Raw genomic sequence first — 15706 nt, 5'->3', positions numbered from 1 at the left:
GGGTGAGACGGGGGGACCATCTGGAGCTCAGTGTGCAAAATGAGCCGCAGAGCGCCCGTGAGTCACGCTCGGCTGCCTGGTGTAATGGAAAAATCACTGCGAAAGGCAAAGTTTAACTGCCACCATCTGCAAGAGAAGCCGTGCCTGCCCGAGCGGGCGGCGGGGACGACCAGCCCTGCCGGCCGGTGCACGGTGGCAGCGGCAGCCGTGGGGTCCCAGCCCCGGCGGGGAGAGCAGGGGTAGCTGAAGCATCAGGCTGCGGAGGGACTGGGGGACCTTTGGCTCCGACTTGGAAGGAAACGTGTGGCCGGGTGTTCGCTGCGTGGCCGTTGCTGCGCGGAGCGCTCGGAGACGCCAGGCTTGCCTCTCCGAGGGGCAGCCGCAGACGGATTTCCCCCATGGGCTTTCTGCGTGAAGAGGGGAGAACGTTTCCACGTTCACCTGCAAAACGTGCACCCCAGTGCCCAGCCCTCCCGCGCCTGCCTCTGCACCTGGGCGGCCGAAGAAAAGCGGCTCGTATTTTGACAGGCACTGCGTGAGATTCGACATCTTCTGGCAAAGTTGCTTTTCAGGGGCAGCTTGGGATATCAGCAGAATGATATGCTTACACAGAAAACGTCGTCACTCCGGGAGAAAGTTTGCTGTCCACCGGGAAAGAAGGCAGCAAAAGCCCCAGCACAACTGCTTCAGCGGCACGGCTGTAGTGACTTCCCAAGGCCACGGTCCGGCGTTCTCGGCGTTACTGGTTGCTACATCTTATTCCAGCACGGTAGTTAGCGGGCGAAGAGCATCTCTGTTCGTATTAGCTAATCCTGCCCGCAGGCACACGCACTCGTTTGCTCACACCTCTCTTCGCCTCTGTGATTTACTAGTTTCACTGCCCGCAGTGCTGCTCGGTGGCTGGCCAAGGCGCCGGGCTGCGGAGCCTGCTTCTGTCCCACGCGTTCGGCACTCAGGCAGAGAAACCCTACAGCAAACCCTCTTCTTTCTCATCATCTGCCGTCTGGAGGCTTTAAAGACTTCTAGCATGGTCCATCTTCCATCTCCACACTTGGAGGTTTTCAAGATCAGACTGGATAAAGCCTCCAGCAACCAGCTCTGACCCCAGCACTGACCCTGCTTTGAGCAGAAGGTTGGACTAGAGACCTCCTGAAGTCCCTCCAGCCTGAATTATCATGTAATCTCCACCGCCAGTGGTGTTGCTCCTTCTTAATCTTAATGGCATCACCAGTGTGTGAAACTCGCTGTCTCCTGCCACTGTGTCCCCACCTTATGGTGAAGTTTGGGTGGCTGCACCTTCAGATAACCCCATCCTTCAGCCAGACGCTGCCAACTGTAGATCTTCAGTACTATGCACAAACATCCTCCCACAACTTCTGCAAAGGCACCTTCATTCCCAGGAACCATACAGTGCTCCTACCATCCCTACCTACTGACTGCCTATCTCAGGCCACCTCTGAGCACCCGGCTGACCAGCAGCTCTCACTCAGCAGGCTCTGATAAAGTTAGGACAGATGCCCAGGGTAGCTTCCACCTAGAAACATCCTGCAAAGGGTTAATACATGATGTTTAGGTCTTTTCATTACCAGTTAACAGTTCTGGAGTGTTAACCAGCCCAGCTGTGTTAATCAGAGCTTGTGGCTGTGGCCAGGGGCTGTACTACTTTCTGCCCAGGTGTTTCTATAACCTACCAGGATCTAACATCAGGACCATCATCATGCTGGGGCAGCCACAGGTCATGGCCTAAGCCTTTAGAAGCCGTGTGAATAGCTGCCGATGAAAATGTAGTCATCCTTGGTATTTCTCTGGCACTGGAGCACTGAAACAGGTTGCCCAGAGAGATTGTGGTCTCCATTCATGGAGATATTCAAAAGCCGCCTGGACAGGGTCCTGCGCAGCCTGCTCTAGGTGACCTGCCAGAGCAGAAGGTTTGGACCTCCAGGGTCTGGAGGGGCTGGATCTCCAGAGGTCCCTCCAACCTCAGCTGTTCTGTGTGTCTCTGGCACCTGCTCTTGTTTCCAAAGCACTTTCTCCCAGCCTGATTTCTTACCCCTATCGCTGCTATCCAAGGAACCCAGTGAGTTTTGGTGGGAGGAGATTGCTTTCTGCCCAGGTCCAGATGAAAAGAGCCCCCAGGGAACATGGTAGCTTGGGGCATCCGGCCCCAAAAGAGGAGGGAGACACGTGGGTGTGCACACACACACCGTGTTGGTGTCCTCCGCCAGGAGCCCCTCCGGGACACCCCTGCAAAGCACCAGGGTGGCGCTGCTGGTGCTTCCCACCCGCAGCACAAGGGCCCCAGAGGCAAACGCTGACCCCAGCAGCAGCGTCTCGAGGCTGACACCGACTGCTCAGTTTGGCGAGCTGCCGGCGCCCGGCTCGATCCCGCAGGGCTGCCCACTGCCCTCCAGCACCTCTCGCCGGCGCGCGCGGTCGAACCGCACAGCCCTCCGGCTGCCTCCCGCTCGCCGCAGCTCTCCCCATACCGAAAACAGCAGAGGCAGAGCCATCAGCAGAGCCGGGCGCCCGGCCTCGCTGCATCCCTCCTCCGCAGGCTCTCAGCCTTGGGGTGCGCGAGAGTGCCTGCGCGCCTGGAAAAGGCAGCCGCTGATTTTTCGGCTGCTGGGAAACCCTCCCTGCTGCAGCCCCCGCTGGGTGCGCCAGCGGCCGGACTCGGGGAGGGATGCCGGCTGACCTCTGGACCTGCTCTTGTCGATGTGGCCCGCCGCAAGCCCGGGAGCTTTGATGGATAAAGCAATTTCAGTTTTCTTTGGCTCTGCCAAAAGAAAATATGGATTGCTGAGGGTCTGCGGAGCCACGTCACCCGTCTCCACGGCACACTTCTCCCAGCACCGAGCGCCGCTCTCTGCCCTCCGCCGGCTGCACGCTTCGTTACGAGTCACCGTGCCCGGGCTCATTAACGATCGGGGAGGCAGGCGGGGGTACGCGCGAGGCAGCCTCCCCCTGCGCATCGCAGACAAACTCCCGCCTGAGGAGCATCCTGGCACCGAGGAGCCCGGCCGTGACGACATCCTCGGCGAGCAGCTCGCAGGGCCATGCCACGCGGCTTGCGCGGGCCACGAGGGAGGTCGCCTGCAGGCTGGAAGTGTCACCGACCCCGAGAGGGGACAGCTTTCAGCTGGTGGCACCGCCGAGCTGAGGACCTGAGCCGGGACCTCTGGCGCCGGGCGCCCAGGGTGCCCTCCTGCCCTCCGCGGGGACGCAGACACGTGCCCCGGCTGCGGACGAGCCCCCGCGGGGAGAACAGGCACGCGGCGCTCGTGTGCTACGTGCTGTCCCCATGCAGCGGCTGCTTTATCCCTGCCAGCCCTCCCAGGAAACTGCTTCGCTCCTGCCAGCGCCCTTAGAAACGCTGAAGAAGCGCGTTCCTCGCCGCTCGGCGAGCGTCACCAGCGCGCGCCTGCCCGGCACCTCTCCAGCCCCGGGAGCGGCCCCACTGCTGGGACAGGGACCTCCCTCGGCGGTGCTCGGGCGGGTTGGCCCCGGTGGCGTTTCGCCCCCCCAGCAGCACAGGGCGGCTTGGCCAAACCGAGCTGCTGCGCTGGAGGAACGCAAGTTGCAAAGGCAGCCAGTGCCAAGCCCAAAGTCGGCTTTGGAAAGGTGCAGCCCGTCGCAGCGCAGCATCGCCTCGCGCCTGCCGCCCAGGACGAACCCGCGGCGCCGAGAGCACGCCGGGTGCGGAGATGCCCACGCGGCTCCCCTGCCTCCGGGAAAACTGCTGAGGGCGGCGGGCAGCCGCACGAGCTCGGGCCAGCCCTCCAGCTCAGCGTCCCCTCCTGCCCCAGGCGGGAAGAGCCGTGCGGGGCAGGACGGACCCGCTCTCCCAGCGCTCGTGGCCGGCGGCTGCGGCGTCCCTAACACGGCAGCGGCGTTTGGACGGGGCGTCCCCTGGGTAAAAGAAGCAAGAAATGCACCACCTCGCAGACACTGAAAAACAGCAAAGGAGCCCGGAAGGCTCCACAAATCGCTCTACAAGGAGCAAAAGCACCTGACCAGGTCGTTCCTCATGCGCTGGCTCCATCTCGTGCCCCGGCTCTCTCTCTGGGGGGCTGTTTGCTCCAGCGTCGGCCCCGGCTCCCGTGGGGCCCACGGAGCAGAGGGCAGCGAGAGAGACCGGGGCGGGAGGGAGCAGCCTAGACAGGCGGGGGGAGCACGAAGGGGGCCCCCAGGCTGGCCGTAGGGCCCCGGACCTCTCCCCCATGCCGGAGGGAACATCCTTCCCAGGCGGCCAGCGCGGCGCACGCTGCAACGTTCCCTCCCCGCTCCACCCCGGCGGGCTAAGCCAGGGAGGGACCCGCGCGCCTCGCTGCACCGCCAAGGGGCTCATCCTTCGCTAAGGGGGCTTTGCCTGGCCCCGCTGGCCGCCGGGAACAAGCCCCGGCCCGCGCAGACAGGCTCACGCCTCTGCGCGGGGAGGCTCAGAGCGGGCACACACCCGGCTGCAGCCTGCCCAGAGCGCTGCCCAAGCTCTGCCCTTCACGTCTCAAGTGAAGGTATTATTTTTAGCCTTCCCTCTGTACGTGCTGAACAGACCCAGGAAAGCGATATGATCTGCTTATAAGCAAAAGCATCTGTGAGGCATGGGAGCAGAGAGGATCCAGAAAGAAAGTGTGAGACAGGCAGCAGGGCCCCGGGTCACCTCTGGGTGCAAAAGGCAGCCGGAGGGCAAGGCTTCCCCCCAGGAACTGCAAACCGCTGCGCAGCCGGCCAGAGACAGGGCTGCCCCTTGCGGCGTTACTGCAGGCGGCTCTGCTCAGCTCCTTAAACGTGGTATTTTTTTTTTACTTGAAAGAACTGGACATTGCTCATTTTGCTAGAGCAACAGATGCATTTCTTAACTGATCTGAGTTTGTGTGTTTGTTTGGAGCCCATCAGGACAGTCTCAAAGCATCGTGCTTTTGTGAATTAAATGCCTCGTCAGATGCATGCAGCCAATGCTGTTTTCAGGGCATAAGCTAGACAGCCTGCTGCCTCCCCTGAGCCGAGCAGCTTCTGGGCAAGGGAGACATCAGCCCCTCAGCACAGGAAGACTTGGTGGTCTTTCAGAAGGTGCAGAGGAGGAAAGCACTACTGTTCCCACCATGAACTTGAGAGTTTGGAGGGGCAAAACAGACCTACCCAGACGGATCACAGCCAGGACACCAATGCACACTTTCTAACCTTGGCTCTCTAATAAAAATCTGCTTTCTACAGCCTGTCTGAAGGACAAACCTCAGATTTGCTGAGCTCTTCATTGGTGCTGGACCCTCTGCTCCTCGCCAAGCAGCTCCGCCACTCACTGTCCCAGTCCTCGGGGGTTCCCCTGGGGCTTTCTGGAAGATCTTGGCCTTCTTCCAAATTTCCTCCTTCTGCTCCACTAACAGGAAAACCATGTCCACCTGAAATTCCCTTATCTGCAAACCTTTTAATTACTATGCAAATAGGGGAGCTCTTCCACAACCCTCCTGGATGCTCTTAGAGCTTGGGGAAATCATCTCACAAGGCACCATTGGGGCACATTGAGGGTGCGCTCAGGGCTCTGTGCACGGAGCAGGGCACTGCTGCGCTCCAGGATGGCTGGTCCCATCCCCATCGCCGGGTGCCCCGAGCGGGGAGCCGCGGCAGGGCTGGACCCCGACCCCGGGTCCCCGACCCCGGGCGCCCCGAGCGGGGAGCCGCGGCAGGGCTGGACCCCGACCCCGGGTCCCCGACCCCGGGCGCCCCGAGTGGGGAGCCGCGGCAGGGCTGGACCCCGACCCCGGGTCCCCGTCCCCGGGTGCCCCGAGCGGGGAGCCGCGGCAGGGCTGGACCCCGACCCCGACCCCGGGTGCCCCGAGCGGGGAGCCGCGGCAGGGCTGGACCCCGACCCCGACCCCGGGTGCCCCGAGCGGGGAGCCGCGGCAGGGCTGGACCCCGACCCCGGGTGCCCCGAGCGGGGAGCCGCGGCAGGGCTGGACCCCATCCCGTCGCCGGGCGCCCCGCCGGGGCTGCGGGGCGGCCGGGGCGGGGCCGAGCCGGGAGCCGGGGCCGGGGCGGCGGGGGCCGGCGCGCGGGAGGCGGTGCCGCCCCCGAGCCCCCTCCCCGTCGGGCCACGGCGCTGGCGGGAGGCGGCCGCGCCGCAGACGCCGCTCGCTCGCCGCCGCGCTCACGTCGCGGAGCCGGGGCTGCCGGGGCTGCCGGGCGGAGCAGAGGCGCCGCCGCCGCCGCGCACGGTAAGCGGCTCCGCCGGGCACCGGGCGGGACCGGGACCGGGGCCGGGGCGGCTCCACGTGCAGCCGGGCACTGGGCGGGACCGGGCCGGGGGCCGCGCTGCGCCGAGCCGAGGTGAAGGGGAGCCCTGGGGGCACATACCGAGGGCCATCCAGCCCGGACAGACCGGGATCCCCGGCGTGCTGGGGCCGGGAGCCCTCCGTGCTGGAGGGGGAGTCCTGGTGTGATGGACGGGATCCCCGGCGTGCTGGGGCCGGGGCCGTCCGTGCTGGAGGGGGAGTCCTGGTGTGCTGGGACCAGGGGTGTCCGTGCTGGAGGGGGAGTCCTGGTGTGCTGGGACCAGGGGTGTCCGTGCTGGAGGGGGAGTCCTGGTGTGCTGGACGGGATCCCCGGCGTGCTGGGGCCGGGGGCCGTCCGTGCTGGATGGGGCCGCGGGGTCCAGCCCCAGGCTGTGGTATGCCAGGCAGCTTCTCCGCTGGAGCCCCTGGAATTTCTCCCAGCCGTGGGCCCGCCGGCAGCGCCGTGCAGGTGCAGCTGGGGGGACGCTCCTGAAGGCCAGCAGGGCAGGGGCTGTCTCTGCGAGCAGGGATCCGGCCCTGCGCCCCAGCCTGGACGCAGTGCTGGAACAGCCTGGGAGGTGGTGCGGCACAGCTTACCGGGCGCAGCTGTTTTGGGGGTCTCATCCCAGGAAACATTTCCCTGCTGCAGTGTGGGAAATGCCTGGCTGCCAAATTTTGGAGTGGGGGTGACACCACTGGTCCCACCAGCACCACAGGGAGAGGTTTCCTTGCTTTTCCCTGGGGTCGGGGCTGCTGTAGTGCTGAGCTGAGCAGTTTCCTGCTTGGTGGCAACCACATCTCAGGTCCTGGAGAAAACCACTGCCACGCTGCCCGCTGGGGTGCCCACTGCCCGTCGCTGTGCTGCCGCGGGCGGTGCTGAGCCCTGCTCCCCAGCTGCAGCTTGGCACAGCCGTGAGCCCAGCCGGCCTGCGTTTCTCCTGCCACCTCTTCATGTCTTCTAGGCACGTGGCGACCAGGGGCCTCCAGGTAGCACTGCTCAGTAGCTGAACCGATGCGTGTTAGCCCGCTGCGTGGCTGCCGTGCCCACTGCGGCTCAGCACCCGCGTGTGGCTGGCCCGGCACGTACTAGGGCGGTGCGTTGGTATTACAGAAATGATTTTCGCTCCTCTCTGGCTGCGGCGTTGTGTCCCCCTCTCGCTTGCCAGCTGCCTTGTGGGCTGGTGGAGGCAGAGCAGAAGCAGGCACCGCTCAGCCGAGAGCTGTGATGCAATTATGCCTCGCTCCGGGCTGCTTTGCCTAACGCTTCCTGAGATCTTGGGCTCCGGCAGAGAAATGACTCCAGGGTCGTGCCAGCCCAGCACACGTCTGCGGCGTGCATGCGTGCATCTCGCTGCGGAGGACTGTCCGATGCACCAGGGCTGCGTGTTCGGAGCCCGTGAGAGCTCAGGGGTGCGTATCGCCAGCACGGTCCCCAAAGCAGTCTGCTCTGTCCTGGGGTGCTGCTCCGCAAACCCTGCAGGACGGCAGCCGGCACCCACAGGCATCACTGGCAGGTCGAGGTGAGACAGCAAGGTGACACGGGGCACCATGCTGCTGGTGCTCAGGGCAGGAGTCCTGCAGGGCTGGCTGTACTGGCTCCTTCCAGAGCTCGCGTCCTTCCTGCACTGCTGCCCGCCTGCCCCCAGCTCCGGGCGCCCTGTGCTTCTCTGCACCCCCTGCTTGGCCCTTCTGGTCCTCGCCTGAGTCTGAGGACAGAAAGTCCCCAAGACATTGCGTCTAGGACAGGCTGGACCAGCCCCAAAGCCGCCCTGTGACAATCTCTGCAATTTGTCCAAGTCCCCTTCCCATGCAGGGGCTCGACCATGGCCAGAGAAGGGCCCTGCTGGCACGTGCCTCGTTGGGGTTTGCATCACGGCACTGCCTTGGTTCTCCTCTGCCTTCAGGAGCGCATCTACCCCACCTGTGCTCGTGGGGATAAGCCGGCAGCGGTGAGCTGCACGCGGTCCTCGGACACCACCCTTGTGTCTCTCGCTCAGGAGCGGGGTCCCTGGCTCGGCTCGGAGACGCACCGCGGTGCCAGGAGCGCCAGCTGCGGGCCGATGGGGACAACCATGAGGGATGCACTTGTCTCCGGGTACCGACAGAGGCTCGTCCATCTCGCCTGGATGTGCCTGTTCTCCTCCGTGCCAGTAAGGGGGCAGGGCTGGGGCTGGTCTGCGAGGCGGCGGGGTTTGCACTGTGCGCCTCCATCCCTTCGCGAATGGGGGGCTCCTGGCTTTGTCGTGCGTTCCTGCACTGCCGTGCTTCCCTGCCTGCCTCCAGGGGATCCAGCCTGCAGCAGCCCTGCTGGGTAAAAGGGCCTCATCCGGTGGGCTCAGCACCATTGGATGGAAGTGACCTGGGGCTGAGCCCCTTGGCTCACTCTCAGCACTGCAAGTCGTGCTGTCCCCTGGGGCCACCGCATGGACCCGGGCGGGTGGCTGGGCCCTCCCGGCGGGCAGGCGTGCACCAGCCCGGGCTGGCGAGTGCGGTCTCACTGCGGGCACGGGGTGCCGCGGCGCCCCGGGTCCCAGCGCGCGGCGGGCAGGCAGGAGGCGCTAACTCAGGCTCTCTGCTTGCAGCACAGTGGAGCCAAGGTGCTGGAGAGGACCTTTGAGGAGTGGATGAGGTACCGTGACGAGTGCCTGAGGAGGATGGCGAGCGAGCCGTACCCGGCAGGTAGGGCTCCTGCAGCCCTCGGAGGTGGTGGCCCGGCTCAGCGGCTGTGGGACAGCAGTGGGTAGAGTGTGGGGACCTGGGCACCTCTGTGCCAGGGATTTCTGTCCATGAGCGCTTGCAGCCCCCAAGCCTGGCAGAGCAAACCCCTTGCCAGGCCCAGTGCCGCAGGTAACCACGCACCAGCCACATCTAGGCTGAGAAGAGACGGTGCAGGCTGTGGGCAGGGCAGGGGGCTGGCAGGCTCAGCGGGTCCCTGGTCGTGCCTGGGGTCCTGTGCAGAACTACGCTGCCCCAGACGGACCGTCCTCGTCCTGGGAGCCGAGGTCGGCACGAGGCAGAGCCTCCCCAGGAGCCACGCGGAGGGCAGCAGGCCCCATCCTGGGAGGGAGAGAGGCGCTGCCTCTCCTGAGGCTGCTGGCGGGCAGAGGGGCCCTTTCCCCTTCGTACATCCCTGCCCTTCCGCGGCACGTCCATCGCCACGGACGGGGACGGCTCGGGGGCTGGACGCGGGCTGTGCCGTGCACGTCCGACTGTTGGTTTTCTCTGAGCTTTCTTCGCCTTTGGAAGGACTTTTCTGCAACCGGACGTTCGACATGTACGCCTGCTGGCCGGACGGGAGCCCCGGCACCACCGTCAACGTCTCCTGCCCTTTCTACCTGCCCTGGTTTGAGAAAGGTGACAATGACCCTCTTCCGTCCTGCACCCGCAGGAGAAACGGGCCCGGAGCTGGGCTGACCGGGAGCGTGACGCGCGCCGGGGCGGGGGAGGCTCTCGGGCGCCTTCCCTTCCCTCCCGCTGCGAGGGGGAGGAAGAGGGCCACGAGCAGAGCTGGCTGTAAGGGGACGTCCACAGCACGCGCCGCACTGAGCTGAGCCAGCCTGGCAGGCTGGTCCGGCCCGTGCCCCACGGCGCGCGCGGGCAGGCTGCGAGCCGTCGCCGCCGGGCCGGGAGCGGGGCAGGGGAGGTGCTCGGCGGGGGCACGCGAGCCTGAAGGCAACGGGGCCGCGCTTCGCGTCCGCAGTGAAACAGGGGCAGGTGAGCCGCAGGTGCGGGCCGGACGGGCAGTGGGTGACGGCGAACGGCAGCCAGCCTTGGCGGGACTACTCGCAGTGCGAGGAGGAGATGGAGTCCACCATGGAGGAGGTGGGCTTCCCCTCGCCGCTCGGCGGCGACCCGGCGGCGTCGCCCGGAGCCGGGCGCCCGCCCTGGGGCGCTGGGGCGGGACGGAGACGCTCCGGGGAGGGGGCCGGGCTCACCGGCGCTGTGCTCGCACCCAGGAGGGCGCCCGCAGGCTGATGGTGAGTTTCAAAGTGCTCTACACCGTGGGGTATTCGCTGTCGCTGCTGACCCTCGTCTCTGCCCTGCTCGTCCTCACCGTCTTCAGGTAGGGAGCGCGGCGGCGGGACCCCGCCGCCCGCCGCGGAGGGGAAGGGGCCGGGGCCGCGGGGGCCGCGCCGGGCGAGCGGGCGGCTGCCCGCGTCGCCCAGCCCCTGGCGGCTGGCGGCGGAGGCCCCCCGACGCCCTCGCTGCCCGCAGGAAGCTCCGCTGCACCAGGAACTACATCCACGCCAACCTCTTTGCCTCCTTCGGGCTGCGGGCCGCCTCGGTGATCGCCAAGGACGCGCTGCTGGAGAGGCGCTGGGGCACGGAGGCGGCGCGGGTGGCCGACTGGCAGGCCTTGCTGAGCGACGAGGCGAGCGCCGGGGAGGCCGGGCGGCGGGGCCGGGCGCCCCCGGGGGCCGCGCCGGCCCCCTCACGGCCCCTCTCCTCTCGGCAGGCGGCGATCGGCTGCCGGGCGGCGCAGGTGGTGATGCAGTACTGCGTCCTGGCCAACCACTACTGGTTCCTGGTGGAAGCCGTCTACCTGTACAAGCTGCTGATTGGGGCCGTCTTCTCCGAGAGGAACTACTACAGGCTCTACCTCTACCTGGGCTGGGGTAGGGGCCACCCGGGCGCGGGGCGGCGGCGCCCTTTGCCGGGCTGGTGTCTCAGCTCAAGCGGGCGCTTGGTTTTCACAGGCTTTGCTGTGTGACTTGCAGGGACTCCCGTGGTGTTCGTGGTGCCCTGGATGGCCGCCAAGTACCTGAAGGAAAACGCCGAGTGAGTGAGGAGGGACGCGGGTGCCCTGGGGGTGCTGAGCCCCGGGCCGGGCGCTCAGGGAAGAGGAGGGCGGCTGCAGGGGGGCAGGAGCCGGGTTTCACGCCGCTGCAACGGTGGGCCGGTCCCGCAGGCCGCCCTGGCCGGAGCTGGCGTGCTCGGCGGGGTCTCCTCCGGCATGCGCGTGTGGCCATCCCGCTTGCAGCCCGGCGTCACCGCGCTGCTCTCCTTGCCCAGGTGCTGGGCGCTGAACGAGAACATGGCCTACTGGTGGATCATCCGCATCCCCATCCTGCTGGCATCGCTGGTAAGGGCGGCTCCGGCGCCTCTTCGCAGGTCCCACAGCTTTTTGGAGAACAGCTCGTGGCCCTGTGGGGGGCCACGATCCGTAGGGGGCCATTCCTGGTGCTGGAGAGCGGTTCCCAGCACCCCCCTTGGAGAGGCATCGCCATCCTTCCAGCCAGCCCAGTGCCCACTGCACAATGGCTCCACTTCAAAGGCCCTGTGCTAATTGCACACTTTTTTTTTTTTTTTTGCACAGAATTGCTCATTTTCCCTCTTGTAACCTCAGGGACATGGAGAAAAGGAGGTCTGCAGGCCCCACGGGTCAGTGCAGGGGGCTCAGCCTGAGGGAAGGGTCCTGGATGCAGGCCCTGCTGCTTCCCGACCTGGATTTTGGGCCCTGGGGCCCCAGCACTGTTGGGCTGTGCAGCTGGCTGTGGGTATCTGCAAGTCCAGGCAGCTCGCCTTCACGGGTGGGTGGGCACAGCTGCCTTCCCCCCAGAGCACGGCAGCCCGTGGCCCCTGGAGGGGGTGCAAGGATGGGCTGCGAGGTGGGGGGACACCAGCGTATAGCTGCCCCTGGGCAGGGCTCTCCTGTGCTACCACTGTCTCCCCCCAGATCAACCTGCTGATCTTCATGCGGATCCTCAAGGTGATCCTGGCCAAGCTCCGTGCCAACCAGAAGGGCTACGCAGACTACAAGCTGCGGTGAGCTGGAGGGGGTGGTGAGCACACAGGGAGGGAGGGGGTGCTGCCCAGGCCATGCCACCTTCCACGGTCCCATCTCCTCCTCAGTTCTGTAATGTCGTTAGATGACCATCCTGATGTTAATTAACAAGCTGTCCCTGCGGTGCGCTTTGCAAGCCTACCCCAACGCTTTAGTACTCACAGCCAGAGGGCCCCCCCCCTTATGTTCTTTCAGGCTGGCCAAAGCCACGCTGACCCTCATCCCCCTCTTTGGGATCCACGAGGTAGTCTTCATCTTTGCCACCGATGAGCAAACCACAGGCATCCTGCGCTACATCAAGGTGTTCTTCACCCTCTTCCTCAACTCCTTCCAGGTGAGGTGTGCAACAGCACGTAGCCCATTTGGGGAGGGGAGGCCCTTTTTTCTGCCCTTTGCCAGCCTGGTGGTGCCCACCACTGCCCCTTGTCTGACTGCGTAGCCCCAAACCCCTGCACTGGGCTGGGTTCATGGCCCAGGGCGTCAGTGCCATGCCAATTCCAGGCTGCATGCACTAAGTTCGTCCATCTCACCCTTGTGTGGCCCAGCAAAGGGTACGTGACCCAGGCTCTGGTCATGGCTTCCTGTCCCAGCGCCAGCCTACCTGATCTAGTGGTGGGAGAACACAGGTCCCAACCTTGCTCACAGCCTTCCCAGGCACCATGGAGCAAAAACTCTGCCATGCACTGCCCCCTGGCTGAGCTCCATAGTGGAGTGGTCACCACTTCAGCAGCCCTACAGCCAGCAGCAAAACCAGTTGCACTGTCACCATCTGCTTGATGCCAACAGAGAAGCTGATGTGCAAGTGTCCGCTTGCACTATGCCCAGGCTAGCGTGGGCAGTGAAGGCAGGGTGACCTGCATCCAGAAACAGCCTCATGAGACAAAAAGCACTGCAGCTCCCAGGGCCACTGAATGCACCAGCCAGCGCGAGGCCGGTGGTGGTGTCAGGCTCACTCTGGGCTCTTGTTCTCTCCTCAGGGCTTCCTGGTGGCTGTGCTGTATTGCTTTGCCAATAAGGAGGTACGTACCACCTCTACTAGCTCTGCCTAACAGCCAACCCACTTCTACCTAGAGTTTGTGCTCCCTCTCTTGACCCACAGCACTGCAGTAGCGTGCTAACCATGTAGCGCAGCCAGAGCTGGAGCAGAAAATACATGGTCTCACATCCGAGCCTCTCCTTGGCCATGGCGTGGCAGGGTCTGAAACCAGTCACTGCATGAGGGCAAAAATGCTGTAAGAGCCTTATGGCTCTTCCTTCCCCTAACATCAGACAGGAGGGCTTGCAGAGGTGGCCAGGCTGAGGCAGTGGTGCTAGGCTGTGCTACATGCTCAGCCCAGCTGCCTCTGGAGGTTGCATGCCTGTACAGAGCCTGACCTCTTTGCCACCGCACTTGTTTGTGGTGCCAGAAACCAGTAAGGCCAGAGATGGGAGGTTTCCTTGAGCCTTGGCTTTATTGATGAATTGTGCTGGGAACTAGGCTAGGCTTGTGTCCTGCCAGCTGCAGGCTATGCAAACTTGCCTCAAGTGCTGACTGGTTTGTGGGGAGGGAAGATGCTCCTCCAAAGCACATGGACCCAGCTAGGCCCCCAAACACCTCTAGTGTCCCAGAGGATCCCAACTTCAGCCTTGCCTGTGCCTACAGCAGCAGGTGGGAAGCGTGACAGGACACTACCAGGGAAAAACCTCTGTGGCATCTCATCTCCTTGCTAGGTGAAGTCAGAAATGAAGAAGAAGTGGCAGCTCTGGAAGCTCGACCACCCAGCGCTCTGCTGCACCCAGTGATGGCAGCGCAGCACAGCACAGCTGCAGTGACCCACCCTGGAGAGCAAGAGGACACGGGGGCTGCGAGCGTCACAACCACCAGGGTGGGAGCTGCCCTGAAGCTTGCTCTGGTACTGCACCTCTGTTGTCTGCGAAGGAGCACACAGGGGAGCCTGTGTCCCAGCTGCGCTGAGGACCTGGAAGCAGGGCCCAAGCCCTAAGGAAACTGTGCAGCAGCATGTACAGGAAGGGCCGGGGTAGGAGCAGTTTCCAAAGCTGTGCTGCAGCCGAGAGCAGTGGAGCTGCCAGAGGGAAGATTCCCTCTGCTGCAGTCCAGGGCTGAGATGGACACGCTGGGCTCTTATAAGACATTGCCATCTTCTAAGAAGAACCTCACCTTGCTTGAGCTTCATTGCAGAGCAGGTAAGCTATGTGGAGGAGGCCAGCCTGCTGATTTCTACCCCTGCCTGACCTGACCGTACAGCACCACAAACTACCTCTGTTGGCATTCGCTAGCCCTGCACCCAGGACCCCCCTCCCCATCATCACTGATGCCTTGGACATCTGCAGGAGCAGGGTCACAGCAGCAGAAGATGGAGCCAGGCCATCAGCAGAGGGCAAGCAGCAGGGACTCACGGTGATGCTGCTTGACCCTGACATTCCTGCACAGCATCTGCTGCCACCCTTCTGATTAACAAGCATCTCTTGCTGCTACTGCATTCAGAGCTGAAAAACTGCAATGCTGTGCCAGCAGTGCTGCGATTCAGGGCATCATGTTCCTGCTCGCCTTACCCCAAAGCAAGGGCCGTATTGCTAATGCTCTGTGAACTCAGAGACGTCTGTCCCAGTGAGAGTCCTCCCGCAAAGCTGCTCTTTATAGGAAGGTACTGCTTCTGCACCTTCTCACCACCTCATCATTGAGGCAGAACATGACTTCCCCTCAACATCTGCCTCCCTCCTCCTCACTGCCCTCTCTAGCTGCACCAAACACCACATGTCCTCTATTCTCTTGAGCTCCTCCTGCAGTTGTACCCCAGAAAGCCCTGAACCAGCTCCCTTCCTAGCTCTTTTCTCAGCAAATCCACTGATCCTGAGAGGGAAACACTGCAAAGACCCCTGCTCACAAGGGGTGCACACTGCAGAGCCTCACTGGAGAGTCCGGTCTCCACCACCCTGGCACACCTTGGTATCCTGGCTGAAATAGGTACCCGGACATCCCCATGCAGAGCATCAGAATCACAGAAGAGCCAGCAGCAAGCAGTTCTCTCCAGTGCATATGGCTCAGAGCATGTGCATGTCTCTCCCTTTGGAAGTAAAGCACCTGAGCCCGTGCAGTTCAAGCAGCGGTGTTCTGCTTTAACATTGCTGGCTCCTGCTGGAGAACAGCGTCAGGCAGAGCTTCCCCACGGGACTGATACTGGTGCTCTCCCATAAGAGCCAAGAGTGCAGCAGCAGATGCCAACGATGTCCACGCTGCCTTGCTCTTACCTTCAGTAGCAATGTGCTGCTGAGACTGCAGCCCCTATTAATTTATTTTACCTTGCAAAAAGGCCACACCTCCATCATCAGGAAGGAGAAAGCAGCTCTGACTCTCCATTACACAGAAGTGGATATAGGTAGTTCTCCAGGTCCAGGCAAGCTGCCCACACAGCCCCCTTGGCTTACAGGCAGGGGGAAAGCATCTTGTAAAGACAATGTCTTAAGGAGCATTGCCTTGAGCATACGAAGGAAAGTGACCATGCCAGGCTCAGCTGCAACTGGGTTCAAGGCTGGAGAGCAAGTCATGCAGTTTTCCTGGATAAGTATAATCCCTGTGAGACCATTTTGCACATTAACTCTCTTTTCAGATGTAAATAAATGGTGGTTTTTTTTTTTTTTTTAAGCAAATGGT

General features: G+C 63.5%; 1 protein-coding gene across 2 annotated transcripts; it reads left to right on the top strand.

The window, feature by feature from the left end:
- The first annotated feature begins 6097 nt into the window (after nt 1-6097).
- LOC104143425 (glucagon receptor) lies at nt 6098-15706 on the top strand. Of its 2 annotated transcripts, XM_068908477.1 has the most exons (14): nt 6098-6212; nt 8267-8419; nt 8852-8948; nt 9516-9623; nt 9970-10091; nt 10226-10332; nt 10485-10641; nt 10726-10885; nt 10988-11048; nt 11283-11352; nt 11947-12035; nt 12250-12388; nt 13032-13073; nt 13765-15706. In XM_068908477.1, the coding sequence occupies exons 2-14, from the start codon at nt 8330-8332 to the stop codon at nt 13834-13836; spliced, it is 1314 nt and encodes a 437-aa protein (XP_068764578.1). In that variant the 5' UTR covers nt 6098-6212; nt 8267-8329; the 3' UTR covers nt 13837-15706. The 2 variants fall into 2 exon arrangements, with proteins under 2 accessions (XP_068764578.1, XP_068764577.1); XM_068908476.1 differs by lacking the exon at nt 6098-6212 and having other exon boundaries at nt 8002-8419.

Source organism: Struthio camelus, chromosome 15 (genome assembly GCF_040807025.1).
Source record: "Struthio camelus isolate bStrCam1 chromosome 15, bStrCam1.hap1, whole genome shotgun sequence".
In the NCBI taxonomy this organism is placed as follows: Eukaryota; Metazoa; Chordata; class Aves; order Struthioniformes; family Struthionidae; genus Struthio; species Struthio camelus.
Note: the sequence above shows the minus strand (reverse complement) of the source record. Positions and strands in the feature narration are given on the sequence as shown.

Excerpts from the sequence above, each read along its gene's own strand:
- LOC104143425 (XM_068908476.1), top strand. The coding sequence starts at position 8,093 with ATGGCCAGAGAAGGGCCCTGCTGGCACGTGCCTCGTTGGGGTTTGCAT. Across the intron at positions 10,092-10,225 it reads TGGAGTCCACCATGGAGGAG|GAGGGCGCCCGCAGGCTGAT; the intron begins GTGGGCTTCCCC and ends GCTCGCACCCAG. Across the intron at positions 11,353-11,946 it reads CCATCCTGCTGGCATCGCTG|ATCAACCTGCTGATCTTCAT; the intron begins GTAAGGGCGGCT and ends GTCTCCCCCCAG.